Genomic DNA, 24,762 nt, shown 5'->3' on the forward strand with positions numbered 1-24,762 from the left:
AAATCGATTATTGATGCATCTTTAAAATGTATGTATATTGATGCAGTTTTACATTTGTTTTCGTTTAACTAAATAAGCATTTGTCACTTGCAACTTTTGAAAACAGTGCATTTGTAATAAGAATCAGTTAAATTAATTGCCACATGTATTAAAATGAATGGAAATGTGTGCAAAACTGGACCCTATAATAAAGGAGCTGGTCGGAACGTCTCGGCTCTTTTTCAAAATGTACTAGCTAGATGCTAATTTACATTGGATGTGCTATTGACATGCTACTGACTAGCAGTAGCGATTTTATATGGTGATTTCAACACCTCCAAATTTAACTTTACAATCAAACACTTGGTGTGGAGTAAGGACAATACATACCGTATTAACCCTTTGTAGAGCGTAACGAAAGACTATAATTCATTTAAAAGGCAAAGACTCCTTCCTGACTAGGCAATACACCGTAGCCTATACAATACTTCCATCTAATATCTTGGAGTTGCAACTGCATGCAAAGTTTACTTTATAATAATTACAAATGAGACTCAGCAAGATATAACAACTGGACAGCACAGTTATTAATATCAGCTCAGTGTTAAATCTTGAATAAAAATATTAAATTTTATTATTATACATTTTGAGACGTATTACCACATGAACACACACAGAAGTACCAAAAATTGGTGCAGTTGAGTACCCATCCATACTGTGCTGTTCTCATTGGATAGATAACATGTTAGGTGTATTTGGAAAAAACCTAAGTAACAGTTGTAGTGATTGTATGGATCTTGTTTAATGTTTTTTTTTTTTTTTACAGAATGCAGCCTGGATAAACTCCAGCACACCCCACGACCCCGTAAGGCACAAGCGGTAGAAAATGGATAGATGGATATAAAAATACCTTTGTAAGGCTAACATTTTCTTTTATATGAGTAACAGAAACTGAAATCCTGTCTATTTGGAGGACAATTAAAACAAAACTTTTAAACTTTAATTCCTGTTGAATTGATTAAATAATTAATTCTGAATACAAATTATATAGTAAATGTTCTATAAAATCACAGGTGACATGATTCTACCTGGACTATAGTGTCTTTAGGAAAATTCTCTTTCCTCTCAAACATCTTTAATTTGAAGCTGTCAAGAAGAAATCTAACCCTTTTTTTATGGTTTAGTGCCTCAAATCACAGATTGAGGATTTCTAAATTTAGTTTTAACCAAGCCAAGCGTTCATTCCAGTTCATCAAGCTCATCAAAGCAGCAAGGATTGATAAGGCATTATTGATACGGTAGAGAAACATTCAATGTAGTTTGATCCGGTCTAAGTGTTGTAATACTCCAAAAGGAAGAACTGTATTGTTACCGGTGAGTTGTGGACTGAGACTCAAGCCTCAGAGCACACAGGGATATTTAGTCCAAGGAGGAATCTTCATGGTTTCATTTGCTAGCCTCCAGTATCGGTCCTTCAGGATGAACGCTGCTGCTTTGGGTTGCCTCTGCCTGCTGAAAATACCCTTCTTGTTCCCCACCACACGAGTGATCCCTGCAGGCACAGACAGAGCTTGACATTAAAAAATCAGTCACTTGCGTATCATAATCAGTGTTGCCACAGTTACTTGAAAAGGTAATCTGATTACTCCTTTAAAAATTAACGGTACTTCATTAATTATTTTACAAGTAACTTAGATTAAAAGTTATCGAATTAGTTACTTTTTGTTGCCAGCACAGAGTATACAATGAATCTTCCTAGTGTTATTTTTAGCTGACAAAATGTCAGTTTTTAGGTTTGTGTTGCTTACTTTTAGTATTTATTCATCAGGGGCGCGAATGGGATTTTTGAAGTCGGAGGATGAAAAGGTCAGCAAATGATTCCAACTCACTGAGTTATTTTTCCATTCCATGCCTACATTAAAATGTTTTGTTTAAACATTTTCAACTACTGTGAACTACATATGTACAGTACATACATTTAAAAAAGTGTATATACTATATACTGTATTGTAGCAGAATAAATAGTAATATTAATACAGATTAGGTAGGGGTGTCCAGATTCAATATTGATATCGGATATCAGTCCGATGTCAGCGAAAAAACAAGTATCGAATAATATCGGCTTGCATTTAAAATCTCCAGTACAAGCAGTCCAGCAATGTGTTTAATGAGCAAAGTTGGACAGCCAATTAACATTTAAGGGCCTGATTTAAGTAAGATCCAAATACCATGCTTAGGCAGTGTGTGCTAAAAATAGAATAGCGTGTACTATTAGTGGGTGTGTTGCATGGGATATACTAAGACTGCGTGTGCAATTGAAAAGTGGTGCAGACCGCTTTATTTTTAATGAGGATTTTGCGTGCATACGGGGCTTTTACATTTGATAATTTTCTGCACATTCATGTCATCATGTGTGCGATGTGGACCCACCAGCACACATTTATAATCTGTAACACCTTTTCTGGATCACAATCTAGACAACAGAAGCATATGCACACTGACACTTAATTCTGAGCCTGAGACGGTGGATTGCATCACCAGCGCATTCGTGCGTCTGGAATGACTCGAATGCAAGAAAAAGGCTCAATGAGAGACGTCTTTTCATGTAGGAGGTATATTATAGTAATAGACATGCACCTGGGGATAGGTTGATTGGCAACACTAAATTGGCCCTAGTGTGTGAATGTTGTCTGTCTATCTGTGTTGGCCCTGTGATAAGGTGGCGACTTGTCCAGGGTGTACCCTGCCTTCTGCTCGAATGCAGCTGGGATAAGCTCCAGCACCCCCGCGACCCCGAGAGGGACAAGCGGTAGACAAATGGATGGATGGAACATTTAAAAAAACAAACAAAAAAAAACAAAAACGCAAGGAGACACCAAAACGCATCAATTGAATTAGTTTTTATCGGCCTCAAACAATAAAATTAGAGCTGCAGCTATGGAATATTTTAGTAATCAAGTATTCTATCGAATACCCCGATCGATTATTCGAGTAATCGAATAAATCATATTTTTGCTTTAAAAAATAAATAAATAATAATACTTTTTGTTTTGTCCTGTCCTGCTTCTCAGGCAAATCATATTGTTGATGTAGATGCCCATATCGGCTGTACAAATCAACTTTACAATAGAGAAGTGTGGGATACCTCTCTTTGTATAAAGACTTTATTAAATTGATTTATATTATTATTTGGTGCAGCCTAAGGCCATGTCCACACGAACACAGAGAGTTTCAAAAACACATATTTGGGGTTAAAACAATCTCCATCCACACAAGTGTATTATCAAAAGTGTCTACGTCTACACACAAACGCATACTCCTGTTGTCATGTACTGTACATTTTGTCCAATCAGAAGCCTGAAAAAAAGCAGCAATATCTGACTTAGTGGCATTGCACCTCCTATTATGTTTATTTTGGTTGACTTGACATGTACATTATCTTTAAAACCTGCCTGCACGTACACAGAATCCTGGGAACATTATTAAAGACAGAATTCACGCCTGTGCTGCTGAAACCCAACACTGATAGAATTATAACATGTCCAGCAACATGGTGATGTATTACATGTGCGGAGAAGTGTACATTATTTATAAAATCAGCATGCACTAACGAAAAAGTGCACGGACGTGCGTGTACCGCTGCAAAACTCTCGTGAAATTATAAAGCATTTAATCATGGATATAGTGATACGGTACATGTGTAATGAAGTGTATATAGTCTTTAACATTAGTACACACTACAAGGAGGACGATGTTTTTTTTTTTTAGTTGCTTGGTCGCTTTTTACGCGCGAGCACGGTGGTCTACAAAAATGGACGATTTGTCATTAAACAAGGACTAAAAACATGAGATAATGTTGCACCTTTCTTATGACACACAGCAAAAAGTCTTGCTTGTCAAAATTGTTCCATCAGGTGGAGGTTCCACAGTGATTGTATCCAAAAGATGACTGTCATTAGTGTCGCAAAGCCCATTTTGATGTGTCTTTTATTAATGTTGAGTGAAAAGAGCAGCATGTTTACACTCAAACATACATTTAGTCCTTAATGTGTTTAAAGGCAGCCAGGCAGTGTTGTTGAGGTTGGAAATGATAGCGTACAACCGTGACGTCATCACGAGTCTCCACTGAGTGGAGAGGTTTGGATCTTTACACTTTGGCCAGCTTTTTAAAAGTCTGCGTTTTTAAGGACGAAGGTATGCGTCTGCGTTTGGACAAGAGGCCTAAACACAGATAAGTATGTGTTTATTAAGTATCTGTGTTCGTGTGGAGGCAAAATGCTGTAAAAAAAAACAACTTAACGACGCCTCGACGCAGCGAAAATTCCTTGAATATATTTTGTAATCAAATTACTCAAGTTAATCGAGTAATCGTTTCAGTTCTAAATAAAATTATATAATATGTTGCTGAATAGACGATATGTTTAATATTTTTTATTTCTGGCCGTCCAAAATGTTGACACACGTAGTATGGAGGGTTCTTGTCTGTTCATCGCCTGTCTGTGCAGCGCAAGCACTTCTTTTCCTACAGCCGAGTGCACCTGTGTCAGTTTGCACATCCTTCTGACACGTGCTAAAGAAAACGCAAAATAGAGCTCATAAAATGGTGACAAGTGTTAATAACATTGCGCGTGCTGTTTAATATATTTGAATCTCAGTATCGTGCCCGTTTTGATGATCAGCATATATTTTGCATATCAATGAAGACAGAGACGCAAAATGGATTGCACGCCTTATTTTGCTCACTTAATAGACGCAATTCACTTTGCAAACGTTTAGTAGATCAGCTTTGCGTGTGCTATCAGGTTTGCACATGTTTTAGTACACGCAAATCTTTAGTAAATTAGGCTCTAAATGTCCTCCAATATGCACAAGGTTGGTATTTTCTTGTACTTTAGACAAGTAATTTACAAAATGTAAACATGGTAGGCTATAGGCTATTAGGAGCTAGCAGCTACACAACAGCTAAGCACACAATAGCACACAAGATGGACATACATAATAAGTGTCCTTCATTGAACAACTTTGCAGTCTAAAACACACACACATTTGTCAAAATAAACAAATATAAAATAATCATAACTGTATATTACTTACAGATATAACTCTCCAAGGAAGAAGCGTATTAGAAAGTATCCAGTAACAAACGTGTCTGCATCATTCAACTTCCTGCATCATGCCCACAATTTAATGAATTATTGTGACCACTAGGTGTCCCCAAAACACAATGTCACTCCAGTTCAAAAGCATACATCTGTCACGAGGTTAGTCTTTTTCATACTTACCATTGTTCTTTGAGTATTTTCTTTCAGCAAGCCTTTATAGCGTGTAACATTCCACGCTATAAAATAATAAAACAATGCACTTATATGCCATAAGGTTAGGGTTTTTCATACTTAGTATTGTTCTCTAACACAATCCACTTGATCAAACCTTTTCTAACATTCCACACTTCAAAATAAAATTACAGTATGTAATATGATTTGCTAGTGATATAGGTAACTTCCTGTTTGCCTAATGCTAAGTTTGTCCCTGAGTCTGATCACTGCTTCACACGCGAGTTGTCCCTGGCTGAAAATATGATTTGTGGCATAAGTGCCAACACTCCCCGAGATGCAAGAAGAAACAAATATATGCTTTTGCAACAGAAAATGACTAAAATAGTAACAGTGAATTTAGTTGGATTACTGCTTTGGAAATAGTACCATGTTAGATCACTCATTACTGAAAAACGTGGTCTTACTAGACTAAATTGTTACCAGCAGCACGGATAATAAAGTATTGTCTTTTTTTTTTTTTAAACTACATGCTTGGGATTCAAACTCCTAATTAGAGCAGGTGTGTCATAATCTGCAGAAGCAGTACCTTGTACAGTCATGAAGTCGGCAAAGTTCCAGATGAGTTCCCCGATGAGATACTTCTTCCTCTTCTGGTCAAACACGTCATGGTAGCTCTGCAAGACTATCTTCTGGTACTCCTCGGTAAACATCACGGGCGGGTCCTGGTGTGGGGAAAAGGAAACAAACCAGGGCGTTAACATGCTTTTGTTAAATTCCCTGCTTATTGCAGCTAGGGAGTGGATTTGGAATTCAAACGTGGATCATTTCACGCTGCATGGAAATGCATCCTCACACTGTGAAGACCAGGCACTGCGTCTGCTCCATATTCACTCTGGATAATGGGCTTCTGGTACTTTCCGTACCAGTTCTCGAACTGAGTGTTGAGTTGGAAGGGGATGACTTCGACATAGCCGGGATCATGGTACCAGGAGAAGTAACTGTTGACACAGATTACGTCCACGTAGCGTGCCTTGACACACAGAAGAAAAGCAGATGTCAGCTATCTTGAGTCACCTTTTTCATTTTATTTTTATATTTAAAGGCCTACTGAAACCCACTACTACCGACCACGCAGTGTGATAGTTTATATATCAATGATGAAATCTTAACATTGCAACACATGCCAATACGGCGTTAGATTACTAAAGTGCAATTTTAAATTTTGCGCGAAATATCCTGCTGAAAATGTCTCGGTATGATGACGCCTGCGCGTGACGTCACGGATTGTAGCGGACATTTTGGGACAGCATTGTGGCCAGCTATTAAGTCGTCTGTTTTCATCGCAAAATTCCACAGTATTCTGGACATCTGTGTTGGTGAATCTTTTGCAATTTGTTCAATGAACAATGGAGACAGCAAAGAAGAAAGCTGTAGGTGGGAAGCGGTGTATTTCGGCCGGCTGCAGCAACACAAACATGTAGCCGGTGTTTCATTGTTTACATTCCCGAAAGATGACAGTCAAGCTTTACCATTGGCCTGTGGAGAACTGGGACAACAGAGACTCTTACTAGGAGGACTTTGAGTTGGATACGCAGAAGCGGTACCGTGAGTACGCAACCAGAATGTTGCCATAAGCATTTTGTTTAATTTGTATGTGTAACGCAGTACGCAGCTGCGACTTCCAAACATTTGATCGCTTGCCCGTACGTGCGTGCCGCTATGTGCATGTCACATACGTAACTTTGGGGAAATATATGTGCTGTATGAACTTTGGGGAGGTGAACGGTACTTTGGGCTGTGGGATTGAGTGTGTTGTGCGGGTGTTTGATTTGTATTGATGGGTTATATGGACGGGAGGGGGGAAGTGTTTGTTATGCGGGATTAATTTGTGGCATATTAAATATAAGCCTGGTTGTGTTGTGGCTAATAGAGTATATATATGTCTTGTGTTTATTTACTGTTTTAGTCATTCCCAGCTGAATATCAGGTCCCACCCGCCTCTCACAGCATCTTCCCTATCTGAATCGCTTCCACTGCCCTCTAGTCCTTCACTCTCACTTTCCTCATCCACAAATATTTCATCCTCACTCAAATTAATGGGGAAATCGTTGCTTTCTCGGTCCGAATCGCTCTCGCTGCTGGTGGCCATGATTGTAAACAATGTGCAGATGTGAGGAGCTCCACAACCTGTGACGTCATGCGCATATCGTCTGCTACTTCCGGTAAAGGCAAGGCATTTTTATCAGCGACCAAAAGTTGCGAACTTTATCTTCGATGTTCTCTACTAAATCCTTTCAGCAAAAATATGGCAATATCGCGAAATGATCATGTATGACACAAAGAATGGACCTGCTATCCCTGTTTAAATAAGAAAATCGCATTTCAGTAGGCCTTTAAGCTGCATTCCCAGTAAAGTCTGACTATGACAGAAAATATTAAAATTCCTAAGTCAAGTACTGTCTATCAGACATATTTTATTTTTTAAGTTGAATGAAAAAAAAAAAAAAAGGTTAAGTCCAAGTATTTGAACAATAACCTTGTATGATTTTGCCGTGATAGATGGATTTGAAATAAAACATTCCAGTGCCGACTATCAGATTTGATTGAAGTAGATTTATAAAAATCTATTTTTAAAAATACAAATACACGTTCTGTTTTTCATTTTTGAAAAATATAACAAGACACAGCTGTGAATGCTTTTAGATGGTAGAAGGGCAGCAGCAGCACCCGCTGAGCAATATCTGCTTTCATGCCGGAGTCTCCAAAAGTCATCTCACCAGGTTCTATACTTAACATAGCACTGAAACTGCCCTCCTTCAGGTCACAAACAACCTCCTCTCTTCAGACTCTGGCCAATTAATAATTCCATCCTCCTTTCCCATCTAAAATCTGTTCTCCACATCACAGATGACACCCTCACCTGGCTGACATCTTGTCTCGCAGACCACAAACAGGTCACCTTATTAAAATAACTGCTCACTGCCCCCCTTTCCCAAGTTGTCTCGCATTGATTACATCTGGATTATTTCAACTATATTCCCCAAAAATAGGCACTGCGGCTATACAGTGTTTTTTATCCGATTACGTGATTAATAAAACAAACTAAGCAGTATGTTAATCGATTACTATAATAATCGATAGCTGCAGCCGCAGCGATATACTGTATTGCTAGATCCTACATAGTTCAATAATACATCTAAAATGCAGTTTAAAATACAAGTTGTATATATGTACACTAAACTTGGTGTCTTCAACCTTGTCCAGGCTAAGGACCCCCAAACTGATGGAATGATATATTTGGGGCTCCTTACTTGTACATCTTGTAAAATATTGTGTTATATAATTAAACTACCTTGTTATTGTGCAATACTAAGATATTCAAATAATAGCAGTAGTGTCACTTATAACTGGTTGGCTAATAACACGCTAATTGTTAGCTGGTAACTAGCACACTAATCGCTAGCTGGTAGTAAGAGCGCTAATCGCTAGCTGGCAACTACAGCTTCAATCACTAGCCGGCAACTAGTTCGCAAATCGCTAGGTGGCAACAAGAGCACTAATCGCTAGCTGGCAACTAGTCCACAAAGTGCTAGCTGGCAATGACAGCACTAATCGCTAGCCAACTTAAATGCTAACATGAATACAATAATATCGTTTTGTATGTTTTTTTTTAAAACTGCAAGGTAGAGTGTACGTGCCAGTGCCATTTATAAACACTTCAGTATGTTGGCTCAATGGGAATAGCAATTGAAAAGCATTTAAATTTATGGAAAAATAACATATGAAAATGTCCAACTCCGCAGAGGCCCTGTTTAAGACCGCTGCACTAGACAACGGTAATAATTAATTGGACAAACGGAATTTAAAAACTATGTAATTTACAGGGGCTGTTTGCCACATTTACACAGATGGATAGAGGGCGCCAACTTTACGAAGTACTTTACACAGTATATCCCGCTCTCTCACAGCTTCTCGTACGTAATGACATACGTACATAACACTTGTACGTGCATTAGCTTTAGGTGTTGTTAGCTAATAATAGCAATTTGGATAGCTAGGGTTAGCTGTCATTGAATGTAAATTCTATCATAACAACAACATGTTGTTGTTATGATACGTTTGTTGCTTCTCTTGGACTGTTTTTGTATCTGTGCACGCACTTCCTCGTGTACGTGTTGACGAGCCCGGGTGAGTGACCGCCATAAACACCAATCATTTTATTCGGGCCAGTAAAAAAGTTTTATTACAAAAACTTTGTAATTGTGAAAAATATAGACAATTGTCAAACAAATGTGTTCTGTTAAACTACTAATGGTAACATAAGCTAGCTGGTGGTGTTCTTGTTATATTGTTTTGCAATGAAAAATGTTACTGTGAGGAAGTTGCAAACCGCACCTTTAAGTAATCCATTTCCATTTTTTGCAATTGTACAGAAAGTGGATCATGTTTCTAACCCTGCACAGTGAGGTAGCAGTTAAGCTACACCTTGCAGGTACGGAAGTCATCCTTGTGTTACTATCGGCCCCAAAACATGATTACATTTTTTAAAAATAAAAACGAACGTATTTAAAAAAAAAAATCAATTAATATGAAGACGATCGATATATTGTTTTAAAAAGTAGCAAAACATATTTCCATATCGATAATTTCCCCCCACCCTTTGTCTGTTTACTCACTAAATATTAGAAGACCTAGCAAGAGGGATCAGTGTTTCCAACTTAGTGCTATGTCAATGAATTGGTCCATTGTACGTTAGCATTAAGCTAGCAGCATCAGAGCCAACCTTCATCCTGTATTGCTTTTTTCAGTTTATAACAAACCATATTGTTGATTTAACATGATTCTACAAGTTTGTGCGCTTCATATGTATATTTATGTACAGTGAAAATTTAATTTACGAACCCCTCTGTTTGCGAACGTTTCGATTGAGCCAATTACGTCTCTGTGTGCGGACCATGTCTCGGTGTACGAACGCTGCATTCATTCATTTATTTTGTGTTTGCTCGTATTGAAGATATTGACGAAGTAGGCTTCATACCACGGCAAATGTTTAACTGTGATGAGAACGGACTTTTCTGGAAAAAGATGCTGAAACAGGCTGATGTCACAGCGGAGGAGATGACTACCTCTTGTTCAGTGTGGCCTCTGAACTTTCCTTTGTGTGCTTAGTTTTACAGTAACTTCATTGTGGAACTTATTAATACAAAACCTCAAGTTGTATTTTTTAATTTATAATTTAAAAGACTGCTTACATAGTTGGCAAACTAAATTCCAACATTCAGGGAAGGCAGAATAATATTTATCAATAAACCAAGGGTGTACAAAGTGCAGCATGTGTTACGCTGTAGTAAAAAAATAAACAGCAACAATTGGAAAAATAGACAAAAATAATATAGGAAAAAAATACATGTTAACAATAATTACCGATAACACGGATGTATTATTAAATCTATGTATACATTTTTTTCAGAAAATGTATATGCATCAACGTAAATTATATGATGTCAAAATGATATCGCCCCGGCCACGCCTCAACCACCACAAATATATTTGGCAAATATTGGCAATCTGCTGGAAGCACTGGTCAGTGTGCCATAAAGTGTCACCAAGGCTGAGTCATCCTGCAAATATTCTGCTAGTTTCAGTATTGCTTTATTTTAGAGATTTGCTTAAAGCCGATACTGATAACTTATCTATAATGAATTTTTAAAATTTAGATTAACCTGTAGTTTGTGCACATCTTTCTTTGGGGCAGCTGCTTTAGTACCGGAGGTGTCTCTGTAGGCTTTCAAAAACACTGTCGTAGCGATACTAGCGTTTCATGTGGCAGATAAAGTTGGATGTGTTGAAGCATGATGTTTTTTCCCCTCCTTGTGGAGTTTTTTGCAGAATATTTGGTGCAAAATGCTTCCTCTGAAACAATGAGAAGTACCCCACTATCGACGCCATGTATGTTCACAGTGAGCTCAGGGGAAGTACACTACCACAACTGGTTAAAGAACAGCACAGGTAGGTGAAAATGAGTGCTTGATTTGCTCAACCTAACCCACCGACAGCACAGCATGAACAATTCACATCTAAGGACAATTTAGAGGCTCCAATTAACAGGTCTATCTTTGCAGTGTGCAATGAGGAAACATGAGAGAAACCCCATTTTACCCCAACTTTAGTATTACATGTTTGTTACTGTAGTTCAAACTCACTAATTGTGTGCCTCGATGACCAATACAATAAAGAATACAGTATATTGACTCCATGAACATAAAATATCTCACCCCTCTGTCTCTGGCATAGTTACTGTCTGTGATATAAGTCACCGGTCGGGTGGGATCCAAAGTTTTTGTATGTGTAATCACACTCCTGAGGGACAGACAAAATGCATGTTTGAGTGTGTAAAAAAAAGATTAGTGACAGGAACAATTGGCAGTTAAAATTATGCAATTCAGAGGAAATGCATTGGCAACAATGTCAGTGTTATAACGGACACCAATGAACAATTTCGAACTGTAAAACAACTTTCTGACAGTGTCACTTAAATTATGGGATTGGGTGGTTTTATATAATTCTTGTTGTTGTATAATATTTCTATAATTGTATAATTAATCATTGTGAAGGCGTATCTAATGAAGCGTCAAAAACATATTAAGTTAACTTATGGTGGATAGTCTCACACGAAGTAATGACATTCCACAACATCAACGCATACCTGTCACACAAACACACACTTTATTTGTTCCCCAGAGGTATTGCACTCATTTCCAGCTGTTTTAAAAAAAACATATAAAACAAATATATCTTTAACAATCTGACCAACAAGTGAGACCGGTGCTGTTTTTAACTGGTAACGCTGTTATCTCACATACCAATGTTTTTATGTATGGTTACATGAAATGAGATGTGGAGTTCCGCAAGGGTCGTATTCTTTTTAATCTTGGGGCGGCATAGCTCGGTTGGTAGAGCGGCCGTGCCAGCAACTTGAGGGTTCCAGGTTCCATCTGAGTCACTGCCGTTGTGTCCTTGGGCAAGACACTTTACCCACCTGCTCCCAGTGCCACCCAAACTGGTTTAAATGTAACTTAGATATTACATAGTTTCACTATGTAAAGTGCTTTGAGTCACTTGAGAAAAGTGCTATATAAATATACTTCATTTCATCTTTACATGTTGCCTATTGGGGAAGTCATCAACACATCACTGCATTTTGGATGGCAGCGAGTTTTCGACAGCTCAACAAGGCCAAAACAGAGGTACCGCATTTTGTTATTGTCAGTTGTGGTGCGTATTTTCCTTTTAAATAGGTGGAAAGCTCTTGGTATTGTAACTTGCGTGTAAAAGAAAAGTACTACATACCGTAATTTCCGGACTATAAGCCGCACCAGCTAAATTTAGGGGAAAATACAGATTGCTCCATATATAAGCCGCACCCGACTATAAGCCGCAGGGTTTTGATGTGTAATTACCGTAGTATATAGGGGTTCCTGCTACCACGGAGGGGATTGTCGGGACAGAGATGACTGTTTGGGAACGCAAAGCGTCCCATTTATTAACAATAAATCTTTCAATCATTCAATCAAACTTTCACATCTTTGACATGGCGAACAGCATTCGTGCAGAGTACAAATAATACAACGGTGCAAAGTAATACAAAGTGCTCGCCTGTACGTTATCAAAATAACCAGCCTACCGGTATATGAAAAGTCAGTCTTTAATCATTGTCATCCTCCTGCGTACTAAAACCACCGAAATCCTCTTCGTCGGTGTCGGAGAAGAACAGGCCGTAAATAAGCCGCACCCTTGTATAACCCGCAGGGACCAGAACGAGGGGAAAAAGTAGCGGCTTATAGTCCGGAAATTACGGTAAATAAAGTTGATATTATAGTTAAATTGATTGATTAAACAAACATTTTTTCAATAAGTACTTCTTGCAAGGCATGAGTACAACATACTCACATACTACATACAGTGTGTCAGGGCTGTACAATGCGAGCATTTTAGTCACCTTTGCGACTAAAAATAGGTCATGCAAGTACTGAAAAAAAAAGTAGCACACGTGCGAATACAGATTTTAAGGGGGAATTGCACTTTTTTTTTTAAAATGTTGCCTATCGTTCACAATCATTATTAGAGACATGATGACGAATGGGTTTTTAAAATGCATTCTAAATTATTAAATACATTCGATCAAAATATTGAACAACAAATTAATGAAGTCACAAACTTGCCATTCAAACAATACTCAGTTTGTTGACAAAAACATACAGTCATGGAAGCATAATCAATCTATTCATCAAGCAAAGATAACACAAACCAGTGAAAGATTCAAAAGAGCTGCCGCTGCGAGCCGACAGACTGCCGCTGCGAGCCTCCTAAGCTAACAAAAACAGCTCAAACCAAAATGCCTGAGACTCAGACTGAGCGTGGACTCGCTGACGTCACACAGCAACAGGCACCGTTTTTTGAAGGAACAGACACAAACTGCTCTCATATACATTCTTTATATGAAACGTATCTCAACTGCATAATGACAGACATTTGAAGATTTTTTAAAGTAATGCATTAATTACTTTCCCTAGTAATTAATTGCATGTATTAAAGAGAAATTATGTTAGTAATTAAATTACATGCTTTATAAAGTAACGAGTAACTATAATTAATGACTTTAAAAAAATTATTTTCAGAACACAGCCTGTATCATACAGCATCATGAAGCAGTTGGCAGGTTGGTGTTCCTGGCTAACATCTTTGTGTGTATATCTTATAATAATGTTTACCTATAAAAAGACCATTGTTAAAGGTCAATTATTTTAATGCTGCAGCTGACATTTAAACATGTCCTCTTAAACCAGGGCACTTTTTCCCATTTTGCTCTTTTGGGTTTTTGTTAGCTGAAGAATTGAGCATAGCTAAATTTTTTTTGTTTAAAAGAAGATTGGAGATGATATTTGAATTTTCTTATATTATTTTCAAGGCTTTTTCTTATCTCAAAACACCTTTTTAATTGGGATCCTAATATGCAAAACCTACTTTTCTTACTTGTTGGTACCCGTTGGTGTATTTAGGATCCCCATCAGTCCCGAAAATTTAAAATCAAGGCATGGTGGAGATATTTAGTTACCCCAACGGATATTTCAATTTATGGGTTAGTTTATAGGCCAAACTGTATCAGGATAAGTTTTGAACCATATCGCCCAGTTCTACACTCGACAGTGCTAGCAAAGTTTAGGGATGTTCTCTGTTTAATTGAGCGTTACAGTAGGCCTTATGATGGTAATGTGTTTATTTGTATGAGTGCACATGTGTACCTTGTTTGAGTGTTAATAATGAAATTGTGATATTTAAGAAATGTTATATTGCTCCTAAATTTTTCCTGTGCTACAAAAATTATATATATATATATATATATATACACACATATATATATAGTGAGTGGGTTAACATATGTGCCCAAAAGTAACGACATCTGGGTTTGTATCTCCATTGGGACACTTCTGTCTGGAGTTTCCTTGTTATGTGTGCCTGTGTGGGTTTTCTTCCTCCCACATTCCAAAAACATACATTTTAGACTAATTGGTGGCTTCATTGTCAGTAGGCGTAAATGTGAATGGTTGATTGTCTATAAGTGTCGTGTGAGTGACTGGTGACCAGTCCTCTCGCCCGAAGTCAGCTGGAATAGGCTCCAGTGCTGGCTCTAATAAGAACATGTATGTATGGCTGCATGTATGTATTAGTTATGACATGTTGGAGGGTTTGGAAAGTGAGCAAAATAATGAATACAGGGTCACACAGTAATACATTGTCAGAACTCACTTGAAGTAAAAATCAGCAGGGGGCATCTCTGACGCTGGCTCATTGGCCACTGACCACATGACCACAGAAGGATGGTTCTTGTCCCGACGCACAAGCTCATCCATGACAAACAGATGATGGGCCAGAGAGGCGTTGCCGAAACTACGACTGCGTCAAAGACAGATGTACACTCATTAAAAAAACATTAATTTCCCCGTTTTTTGTATCAAAAAGCAGGCATTTTAATGTCACGCTTTCCGGAAAAAGCATACATATAAAATCTCTCATCCCACTGCAATCATCACATAACAAAAAGGAAATTAAAAATATCCTTGTTTTTAGGAACATTGCTTCATATTTTATATTATCTTTTACATCTATCATCATTTTAGGTCAATGTTTTCATCAATCAATAATGATGTCACTGATCATTTGCACCTACATGTCTTTGATGCCCACTCCTGGGCATTCATCTATGACCACAATGCCGTGACGGTCACACATCTGGAGAATCTCCTCTGCATAAGGGTAGTGGCTGGTGCGAAACGAGTTGGCTCCCAACCACTTCATTAAGTTGAAGTCCTTAACAATCAGGGGCCAGTCAAAGCCTTTACCGCGAATCTACCACAAAACGCAAACAGAAAATTATATTACATCATATTAGAGGCACATATTTGAATACATTGTAAAACAATTTCCTACACAAATACCAAACAAAACACTTTTAAGTTGTCATTCGCAATGTAATCCTTCAAGTAGAGGTACTTTATTGATCGTTTGCAGGACATTTGTTTGCACCAGCACAAAGAATAAAACACATTTTCAACTAAAAAAACAAAAGAACAATTTAAAAATTACAAAACTTACATTATGTATTATCAAAAATTACTGTGCAATCAGAGCAATAACCTAAATGCGCAGGGTTCAAACGTGCAATTGTTAAGAGATGCAGTATACCGTTTGTAAATAAGTATACAAATTAACATACATACTACACAAACGTACAAGACTCACTTTTATAAACATAAGTATACAACAGTATAGAGAGTTATTATATAAATATATTGGTTAACATCTAAATATGGCCTAATATGTCGCAACCAACATTATTTGGCCTGTGATTCCAATACTTCGACAATTGATTATAAAACTGAACATGTTTTATAGCAAGTAACTTAAGTAAACACAATGACACATTTTTATAAAGCTCATCTTTTTAAATTTGCTAGTATTGTTGTAAATCAGATGTATTACATTTGTGGTACTGAATTTTACATACAATTTATTTAACAAAATAAAGTGGGTAGTGCACAATAAACAAAAACTACTATTGTCTCCTATTTACATTATTTAGATTTTGCCTTCAAAGTTTTCCTGTATCCAGAGATTGTAAGAATGTGAACAAGGAAAAAATATATATCAATCCAGTCATTTAAGTATGGTGTATATACTGATAGTATACCACTACGTATCAAGTGTCATTCCTTTTATTCTAGTCCTACAGTGATAATGTAATTGAAAGAAACTTTATTTACTGTATTTTCCACCATGGTGGTAAAGATTGGTGTCTTAGAAGCAGCTTTGCACTATGGATGGACGACATGTTCGTTGCAGTTTGCTCACAAAAGGCACGCACCCTCCTAAAATGCATGCAACTAAAAAAATATAGAAATGTAACTGTTTCTCCCTGAGTGTGCATCCATTTTAAATAAATATTTTACATGAGGAACATTTTTAACCATGTGAACACTGGACACAGCTGTGGTAAAGATCAGATGGAATTGGCACCTCATTATCAGCCGATCGCTGGGCAGTTAAAAAAGGCAAATTTCAGCCCCCCATCCCATGATCAGGATTGGGACATCTCTAATACACATTTTTAAATGTATACCCCTCAGGATTGTAGACTAATGCACTCTGAAATGTGCAGTTTATTCCAGAGAACCCGCTTTAAAAAAGCTGTTGCAGGTTAGACATAAGTCCTCTGCTTCCCTCTAGTGGTACTCACATCAGCGTCCTCATGCTTGTTGACACCATGGAAATAGAAGGGCTTGCTGTTGATTAGGAACTGGGTGCTGGTTACATTGACAGTACGGATGCCAATTGGTAAACTATACACATCCTCATATGTTGATCTTCCATCCGCTGCCATCAAGTGAACCTTCAAGTGAAGTGATAAAAACATGTACAAGGACTACTGTAAAAGTATATGGATGTTTTCTTTCTAAAGTATTGTTTCTTGACAGATAGACACTATTGTAAAAATGGTTAGGTGTATTACACTTTCAGTATTACAGTGACTTAAAACGGGCTCACCTCCAAAGAGTAAAGATAAGCCGGATTCTCGTGCATCAAGTACGGCCACCAGAGTTTGACGTCAGTGAATATGAGCACTCCAATTGGCTCGCTAGAAGAGGCCACTGTGTGGGTGTCTTTATCTATCAATGTGACCTTCAGGATGGCTTCAGCAGCATTTTGAACTGATACTTTGTATTTGACGAAACCTGAAACACAAACAATTAGTCATTGACCTCAACATCACAGGTACAATCTAGTAGGGGAATCCAAAACAAGAACTGCAGCTAAAGTTATGTCTTTACAGAGGAATTATATCACATCACTATAATAAGTACAGGTGTGACGAGATTGATCTTTAAAAATAACGATATTTCTTGTTTAAAGGGGAACTGCCTGTTTTTTTAAAACATTTTGACCATGATCCACAATCTTTATGTGAGACAAACATGTGTTTCCATTTTCTGTTTATTATAAATGGTAAAAAAAACTGCCAGTAAGAGGCGGCTATCAATGCAGGTAATGGGGATTCGAGCTATTCACTTATTGCTTGGATTTTAATGACGTCACGTTCTGCTCATTGAATATGTGTGGTGGTCAAGCAGTGCCTGTTTTCAATGGCTACTAGCCCCCATAGCCTTTCTCGAAGAAAAATGCCTGTGCTTCCGGTTTTTCGGCTGTACGAACCGTTCAAATTGCTAAAAGGATTAACGTTTCTTCAGAGTTCCTCGAGAGGTAATCAAGAACGATGGAAGAGTGCAAAAGACACTGACAAAGGTGGCCCGCATGCCAGTACAAGGGCGCAAAGTCAAAGCACGGGTTTGCAGTGACCACTTTGATAAAGGTTTGTTAGAATTCTTTTAAAATATACTTGTTTAGTATTTCCCATTGAAGTACTATCTTGATATTGTTTGTATTTAATTTTTTAACTAAGAAAAAACAAAGTCAGAATCTATACTTCCTCAGGAACGGTACTTCTACGTCTCCCCTCTTGTTTATTTTGTACACAAATGTGTCAGAGTACAGAGTGTAAAAATCAAATGTTGATGATTTAGTAATTGTTTTTTAAATGTCTATGCAGTCACGTGTGTCAGCTGTCGGGTGCTAGTTTGTTTACATGGACTCATCCTTGCAAGACACAAAGTTTAATCATGAAATGCAACCTTACGATGCATATTTATCCGGGAAAGTCTTGATGCCAATTTCCTTGACTCAGACAAAAACACAAAAAAGTTGTAGGCCTTCATGCTTTTCCAAGTTTTCGTCTGTTTTGTCATGTAGAATGTCATCGGAGCACAAGATAGTTCAATATGTCTGGGAACTCCACCAACGGATAATCCTTGAAATCACTCGACAAATCTTTTTTTGATAAAGTATAGGGATATATTCCATTGCACAGTTGGATTATTTCCTCATATCTGCTTGTTTAGGCCCCTTGCGTACTCAAGATAGTTTGTGCAATGCTTGCAGCACAACAGCCATCTTGGCTTGGTTGACCACCGCTTGTTTCACTTTCGGGACGAAGTCACATGTCGGAAAAAAAGCAATTAGGAACTCCAAAACCTTTCATTTTATATATATGCTGTAATTATATAGTAATGTAGTAACAGGCTCATTCATGATAACATGTAATATTTACAGTATGTTGGTCATTTTAAGCATTACCATAACTTCTTTCCTAGGACGTATTGATTTCAATCAATCAAATACATGCCAACAACAACAGCATAGAGAGCACTTTCTTTGTTTGTTAACACTAATGTCAAACATCACGAACGCCTTGGAGAATCATCATGCAGTACTGTTACTAAATGCTTCAAATAAGAACATCAAACAGTGACCTACAATGTCCACTCTCACTGGGGTGCAGACTGGTGGGATGTTCTTTCAGCACAAGACTTATGCTCTCCTTGAGCTGCTAAATTCAGAATAATTATCATTCCTCAGATAAATATTATATTGCGATACTGCAATATTGCGATGGTCTTGTGCTGCATTTCATTTGTTGACAGCCATGTACAGTAGTATCAAGTTGGTAGCATGTGGATTGGGTAATACAAAATTCTACTATATTTATATTTCCTGCATGATTTACAGTATAAATACAGCAGCAGTAGAAGCAGCTCAAGCTCCTTCTTTATTTCATGGGGGCACAATCAACATAATTAGCAGCTCAAGCTAGCTTGTAGCTAATACCATGCTACTTGCTAGTGGTCTGAGAAGCTGTGTGAGCAAGGCGATGTGTCAGGACACCAGAAAAGTACCTGTGTTAGCTCCTACAATAACAATGTTGCTCTACGTTGGTTAAAGGCCTACTGAAACCCACTACTACCGACCACGCAGTCTGATAGTTTATATATCAATGATGAAATCTTAACATTATAACACATGCCAATACGGCCGGGTTAACTTATAAAGTGACATTTTAAATTTGCCGCTAAACTTCCGGTTCGAAACGCCTCTGCGGATGACGTATGCGCGTGACGTAGCCCGGCGAACACGGGTATGCCTTCCACATTGAAGCCGATACGAAAAAGCTCTGTTTTCATTTCATAATTCCACAGTATTCTGGACATCTGTGTTCGTGAATCTGTTTCAATCATGTTCATTGCATTATGGAGAAGGAAGCCAAGCAAGCAAAGAAGAAAGTTGTCGGTGCGAAATGGACGTATTTTTCGAACGTAGTCAGCCACAACAGTACACAGCCGGCGCTTCTTTGTTTACATTCCCGAAAGATGCAGTCAAGATGGAAGAACTCGGATAACAGAGACTCTAACCAGGAGGACTTTTGATTTGGATACACAGACGCCTGTAGAGAACTGGGACAACACAGACTCTTACCAGGATTACTTTGATTTGGATGACAAAGACGCAGACGTGCTACTGTGAGTATGCAGCTTTGGCTTTTTTTTGCGTATGTACGTAACTTTTTTTAAATATATAAGCTTTATGAACCTTGGGTTAGGTGAACGGTCTTTTGGGCTGAGTGATTGTGTGTGTTGATCATGTGTTTGAATTGTATTGGCGTGTTCTATGGAGCTAGGAGCTAGCAGAGGAGCTAGGAGCTAGCATAACACGTACCGTACCGTACGTGCGCGTCACGTACGTAACTTTTTAAAAATATATAAGCTTTATGAACCTTGGGTTAGGTGAACGGTCTTTTGGGCTGAGTGATTGTGTGTGTTGATCAGGTGTTTGAATTGTATTGGCGTGTTCTATGGAGCTAGGAGCTAGCAGAGGAGCTAGGAGCTAGCATAACAAACACGCAGGTGTTATTATGCAGGATTAATTTGTGGCATATTAAATATAAGCCTGGTTGTGTTGTGGCTAATAGAGTATATATATGTCTTGTGTTTATTTACTGTTGTAGTCATTCCCAGCTGAATATCAGGTACCGTGAGTATGCAGCCTTGGCTGCTAAACATTCGATAACTTGACCGTATGTGCGCGTCACGTACGTAACTTTTTAAAAATATATAAGCTTTATGAACCTTGGGTTAGGTAAACTGTCTTTTGGGCTGAGTGATTGTGTGTGTTGATCAGGTGTTTGAATTGTATTGGCGTGTTCTATGGAGCTAGGAGCTAGCAGAGGAGCTAGGAGCTAGCATAACAAACACGCAGGTGTTTTTATGCAGGATTAATTTGTGGCATATTAAATATAAGCCTGGTTGTGTTGTGGCTAATAGAGTATATATATATGTCTTGTGTTTATTTACTGTTGTAGTCATTCCCAGCTGAATATCAGGTCACCCTCGGCTCTCACAGCATCTTCCCTATCTGAATAGCTTCAACTCCCCACTAGTCCTTCACTTGCACTTTACTCATCCACAAATCTTTCATCCTCGCTCAAATTAATGGGGAAATTGTCGCTTTCTCGGTCCGAATCTCTCTCACTTCATGCGGCCATCATTGTAAACAATAGGGAACTTTGCGTATATGTTCAACTGACTACGTCACGCTACTTCCGGTAGGTGCAAGCCTTTTTTTTATCAGATACCAAAAGTTGCAATCTTTATCGTCGTTGTTCTATACTAAATCCTTTCAGCAAAAATATGGCAATATCGCGAAATGATCAAGTATGACACATAGAATAGATCTGCTATCCCCGTTTAAATAAAAAAAATTCATTTCAGTAGGCCTTTAATATGCAGGTCACGGCATGTAAATAGAGCGTAGTTGGCAGTTCTTGGATGTTTTTTTTAGAACTTTTAAAGGCGGAGTACATAAATCCTATTACCTGCAGTGTCTCACATAGAGATTGTGGATGATGGGCAAAATTCCCCCCAAAAAAGTGTAGCTTTCATTTAAGAATAAAGCTGTCTGAAGGGTACAGGGGAGAAGCCTCACAAAGAGCAGCCACCAACTGGGAGACCAAACCACGGGAACACTGTTGTGACAGATACTGTAGACCTTTTTTTTTTTTTTACCAATATCTGCAAATTTACAAGAATGTTAATGCTTAATTGTGAGTATGCGCGGATCCAATGACTCTCAAGTCAGTGGAATTTTAAACATTCAAAAATGTACCTGTGCTATCCACGAAGTCTGTCACCACTGTGATGTCGTCCACATAAGCCTTGGGAGTAGTGTACAGTAATACAGGACGGTGAATCCCAGCATAGTTGAAGAAATCAAAGTTGATGTTTTGCACAAAAAAACCATCAGGATACCTGTTGAGAAGTAAAAAATATTTTTTTGTTTTTTTTAAAGTCCTACTGAAATCCTGAATGTTGTTTTTGAAATTAGTATACGAGGTGAACAAGGTTACTTGGTGGGGTCGGTTAGGTGCTGGATGGTTCCAGGAGGAAGAGTTTCCAGAGTGAGAGTGTTGTTGACTGCAATAGTGATCCTGCAGGGTCTCGTCGGGTCATCTCGGAGAACGCCGCTTATCTCAGCTTCAAAGGGAAGATGGCCACCTTCATGCTTGGTCACTTTCACCCCATTCACCCACTGCGAATTATAACAGACACTGTGTGGGTACATCTCAAAACATACACAAATGATTATTTTATTGGGTCCATAATGCTTACCACAATAGAATAATAGTGTGCACTTCCCACTCGGAGAACAACTCTTGTTCCTTCATCTGTGAGCCAGCGGGCAGGCACCACCACCTCTTTCTCATACCACGCCCAGCCAATGAAGTCTCTCAGTTTGGGGTCCTGGGTAATGTCGTTGAAGCTGGAAGGAACGGGCATGTCCACCACAGGGCCAGTCTACCACATCAGATATAAAAGTAATAATTTTAATCAAAAAGGTAACTCATGCGATTCATCGCAAAATATTGTCACATTAATCATGTATATACGCGGATTAGTCAGGCAATTTATTTTGAGCGTACATGCTCCTTTTTTGTTATATGGTCAATGATCACGTCAGTGCATACACCAGTGCAAAGATGAGTGAGAAGACTGGTGTACTCACTGGAAAACTCACTTCAAAATGAATCCCGACACAACTTTTTATAAAACTTTTATGTTTTGAGCATTTAAGTAAAACATGTTCCTGTATGACATTTTTACTATAAAATTGTGTCAAAATATTAGGCTCCTTTTTTAAAGATGATTTAAATTATGCAATCAAGTAATAATTTGATTAATCTACATTCAAAACTAGGATTAATCAGATTTTTAAAATGATCATTTAACAGCACTTTAATATTTTGACAAGTTAATTTTAGTGTGTGTAATTTGCAAAATACATACTGTACACTAAGGGAGTCCAAACTCAAAAAGTCAAAGCATAAGGGGCCAATTTGATATATTTTTTTAATGGAAATTATTTTTTTCTAAAAACACATACATAGCCAAAAGTCAAAGACAACTTTGTGTTACAGGTAACAAAGAGTATTATTTGTAGTATCAAAAATAGCTGTTTTTAAATTAAATTGTCTTTTTATATTAATTTTACCTTGTTACTGTTGTTTTTTGGCAAATGGGCCACACTTTGGACACGTCTGCTGTACACACATCATACTGGGGAGTTAATGTAATATTTATTCTCAACTAAATTTAACCATATTAGAAAACTACATGTTAAAGAAGTTTGTTGTATACTTGTAACAATTTTAATTATGGTCGGCATAATTTGCAGTAGCCTAGTATAAAACTACATTATGTAGTGCAGTAAAACTACAATATTTTATCTCTGGTGTAAACTGAATTGGAAACCATATTGGAAACATTGAGCTGAAATATTGATTATAATACAGTAGTATGTTTTGCAATGTTAAGCAGACTGAAATTTGACCAAAAGTGCGAACGTAAGTGACATTTGGCAAAATTGACTTAACAGTGTAAAAATAAGCTTAACCATCCACACTATAAAGTCGACATTACTCAGTAATGCTGAGGTAAGCAGTAATGATTACGGCTTACCTCAGCAAGGCGACTTTTGTACCAAGCCTTCTCGAAGCCTTGATTCCTGCTCGGGGACTTGTCGGCCCTAAAGCTCCACAGTCCGCTCAGCTCCTTCACCTCCCTGGAGGAAGACTCCCGAGGAAATAACATTCCTGTGTTCACAGTGCAAAAAACTTCTCGCAAACCCAAACAAAACCATATTAACCTAAAGGCGGTGAGTCGTCCCTGTGTCAACATATTCAAACACTTCCATCTACTAACCGGATGTGACGTCCTTCTTTACACAGACAGGACGTAGACCCGGAAGTGTCTCTAGCTGACACTTCCATACTTACCACTGAAACATTTTGATCTCAGTTTGCACAATTTCATACTTATTACCGTAGAATTTTCAGTACATAAGTGCGTTCATATACATATTTATATATCCGTTCTCGCTTCACACAAATACGAGAAAATGCCGTACCGTCAGTACCTGGAAGTTGCACTCGACACAAGGGGTAGGCGGATCCATCGGTACTATCGATATCAAGGGTAGTATCTTTGTCTGATCGATACTTGCGTGGTGAGGTCAATAATTTTCCATCCATCCATCCATCCATTTCCTACCGCTTGTCCCTTTTGGGGTCGCGGGGGTGCTGGTTTTGATTGATTGATTGAAACTTTTATTTGTAGATTGCACAGTACAGTACATATTCCGTCAATTGACCACTAAATGGTAACACCCGACTAAGTTTTTCAACTTGTTTAAGTCGGGGTCCACTTAAATTGATTCATGATACAGATATATACTAATACAGGCATCACACAAGATAATCATCAGAGTATATACATTGAATTATTTACATTATTTACAATCCGGGGTGTGGGATGTGGGGTGGGGGGGTTAGGTTTGGTTGATATCAACACTTCAGTCATCAACAACTGCATCATCAGAGAAATGGACATTGGAACAGTGTAGGACTGACTTGATATGTACTGCAAGTAGTGGACATAGAGAGATCAGAAAGCATAAGAATAAGTATCTACATTTGATTATTTACATTTGATTATTTACAATCCGGGGA

General features: G+C 38.0%; 1 protein-coding gene across 2 annotated transcripts; it reads right to left on the bottom strand.

Moving 5' to 3' along the window:
• Window positions 1-880: 880 nt before the first annotated feature.
• On the bottom strand, window positions 881-23,978 carry gusb (glucuronidase, beta). 2 transcript variants are annotated; one of them, XM_062048245.1, is made up of 12 exons: window positions 23,714-23,978; window positions 22,367-22,552; window positions 22,105-22,286; window positions 21,864-22,006; window positions 17,358-17,545; window positions 17,050-17,202; window positions 15,484-15,662; window positions 15,063-15,209; window positions 11,531-11,615; window positions 6,109-6,285; window positions 5,842-5,977; window positions 881-1,531 (listed from the first exon to the last, which is right to left on the bottom strand). In XM_062048245.1, exons 1-12 carry the CDS (start codon window positions 23,930-23,932, stop codon window positions 1,380-1,382), a joined length of 1,947 nt encoding a protein of 648 aa, XP_061904229.1. In that variant the 5' UTR covers window positions 23,933-23,978; the 3' UTR covers window positions 881-1,379. The 2 variants fall into 2 exon arrangements, 1 of the variants encoding a protein (XP_061904229.1); XR_009826275.1 differs by having other exon boundaries at window positions 1,385-1,531; window positions 6,179-6,285.
• Window positions 23,979-24,762: the final 784 nt, after the last annotated feature.

Source organism: Entelurus aequoreus, linkage group LG05, assembly GCF_033978785.1.
Source record: "Entelurus aequoreus isolate RoL-2023_Sb linkage group LG05, RoL_Eaeq_v1.1, whole genome shotgun sequence".
Lineage (NCBI taxonomy): Eukaryota > Metazoa > Chordata > Actinopteri > Syngnathiformes > Syngnathidae > Entelurus > Entelurus aequoreus.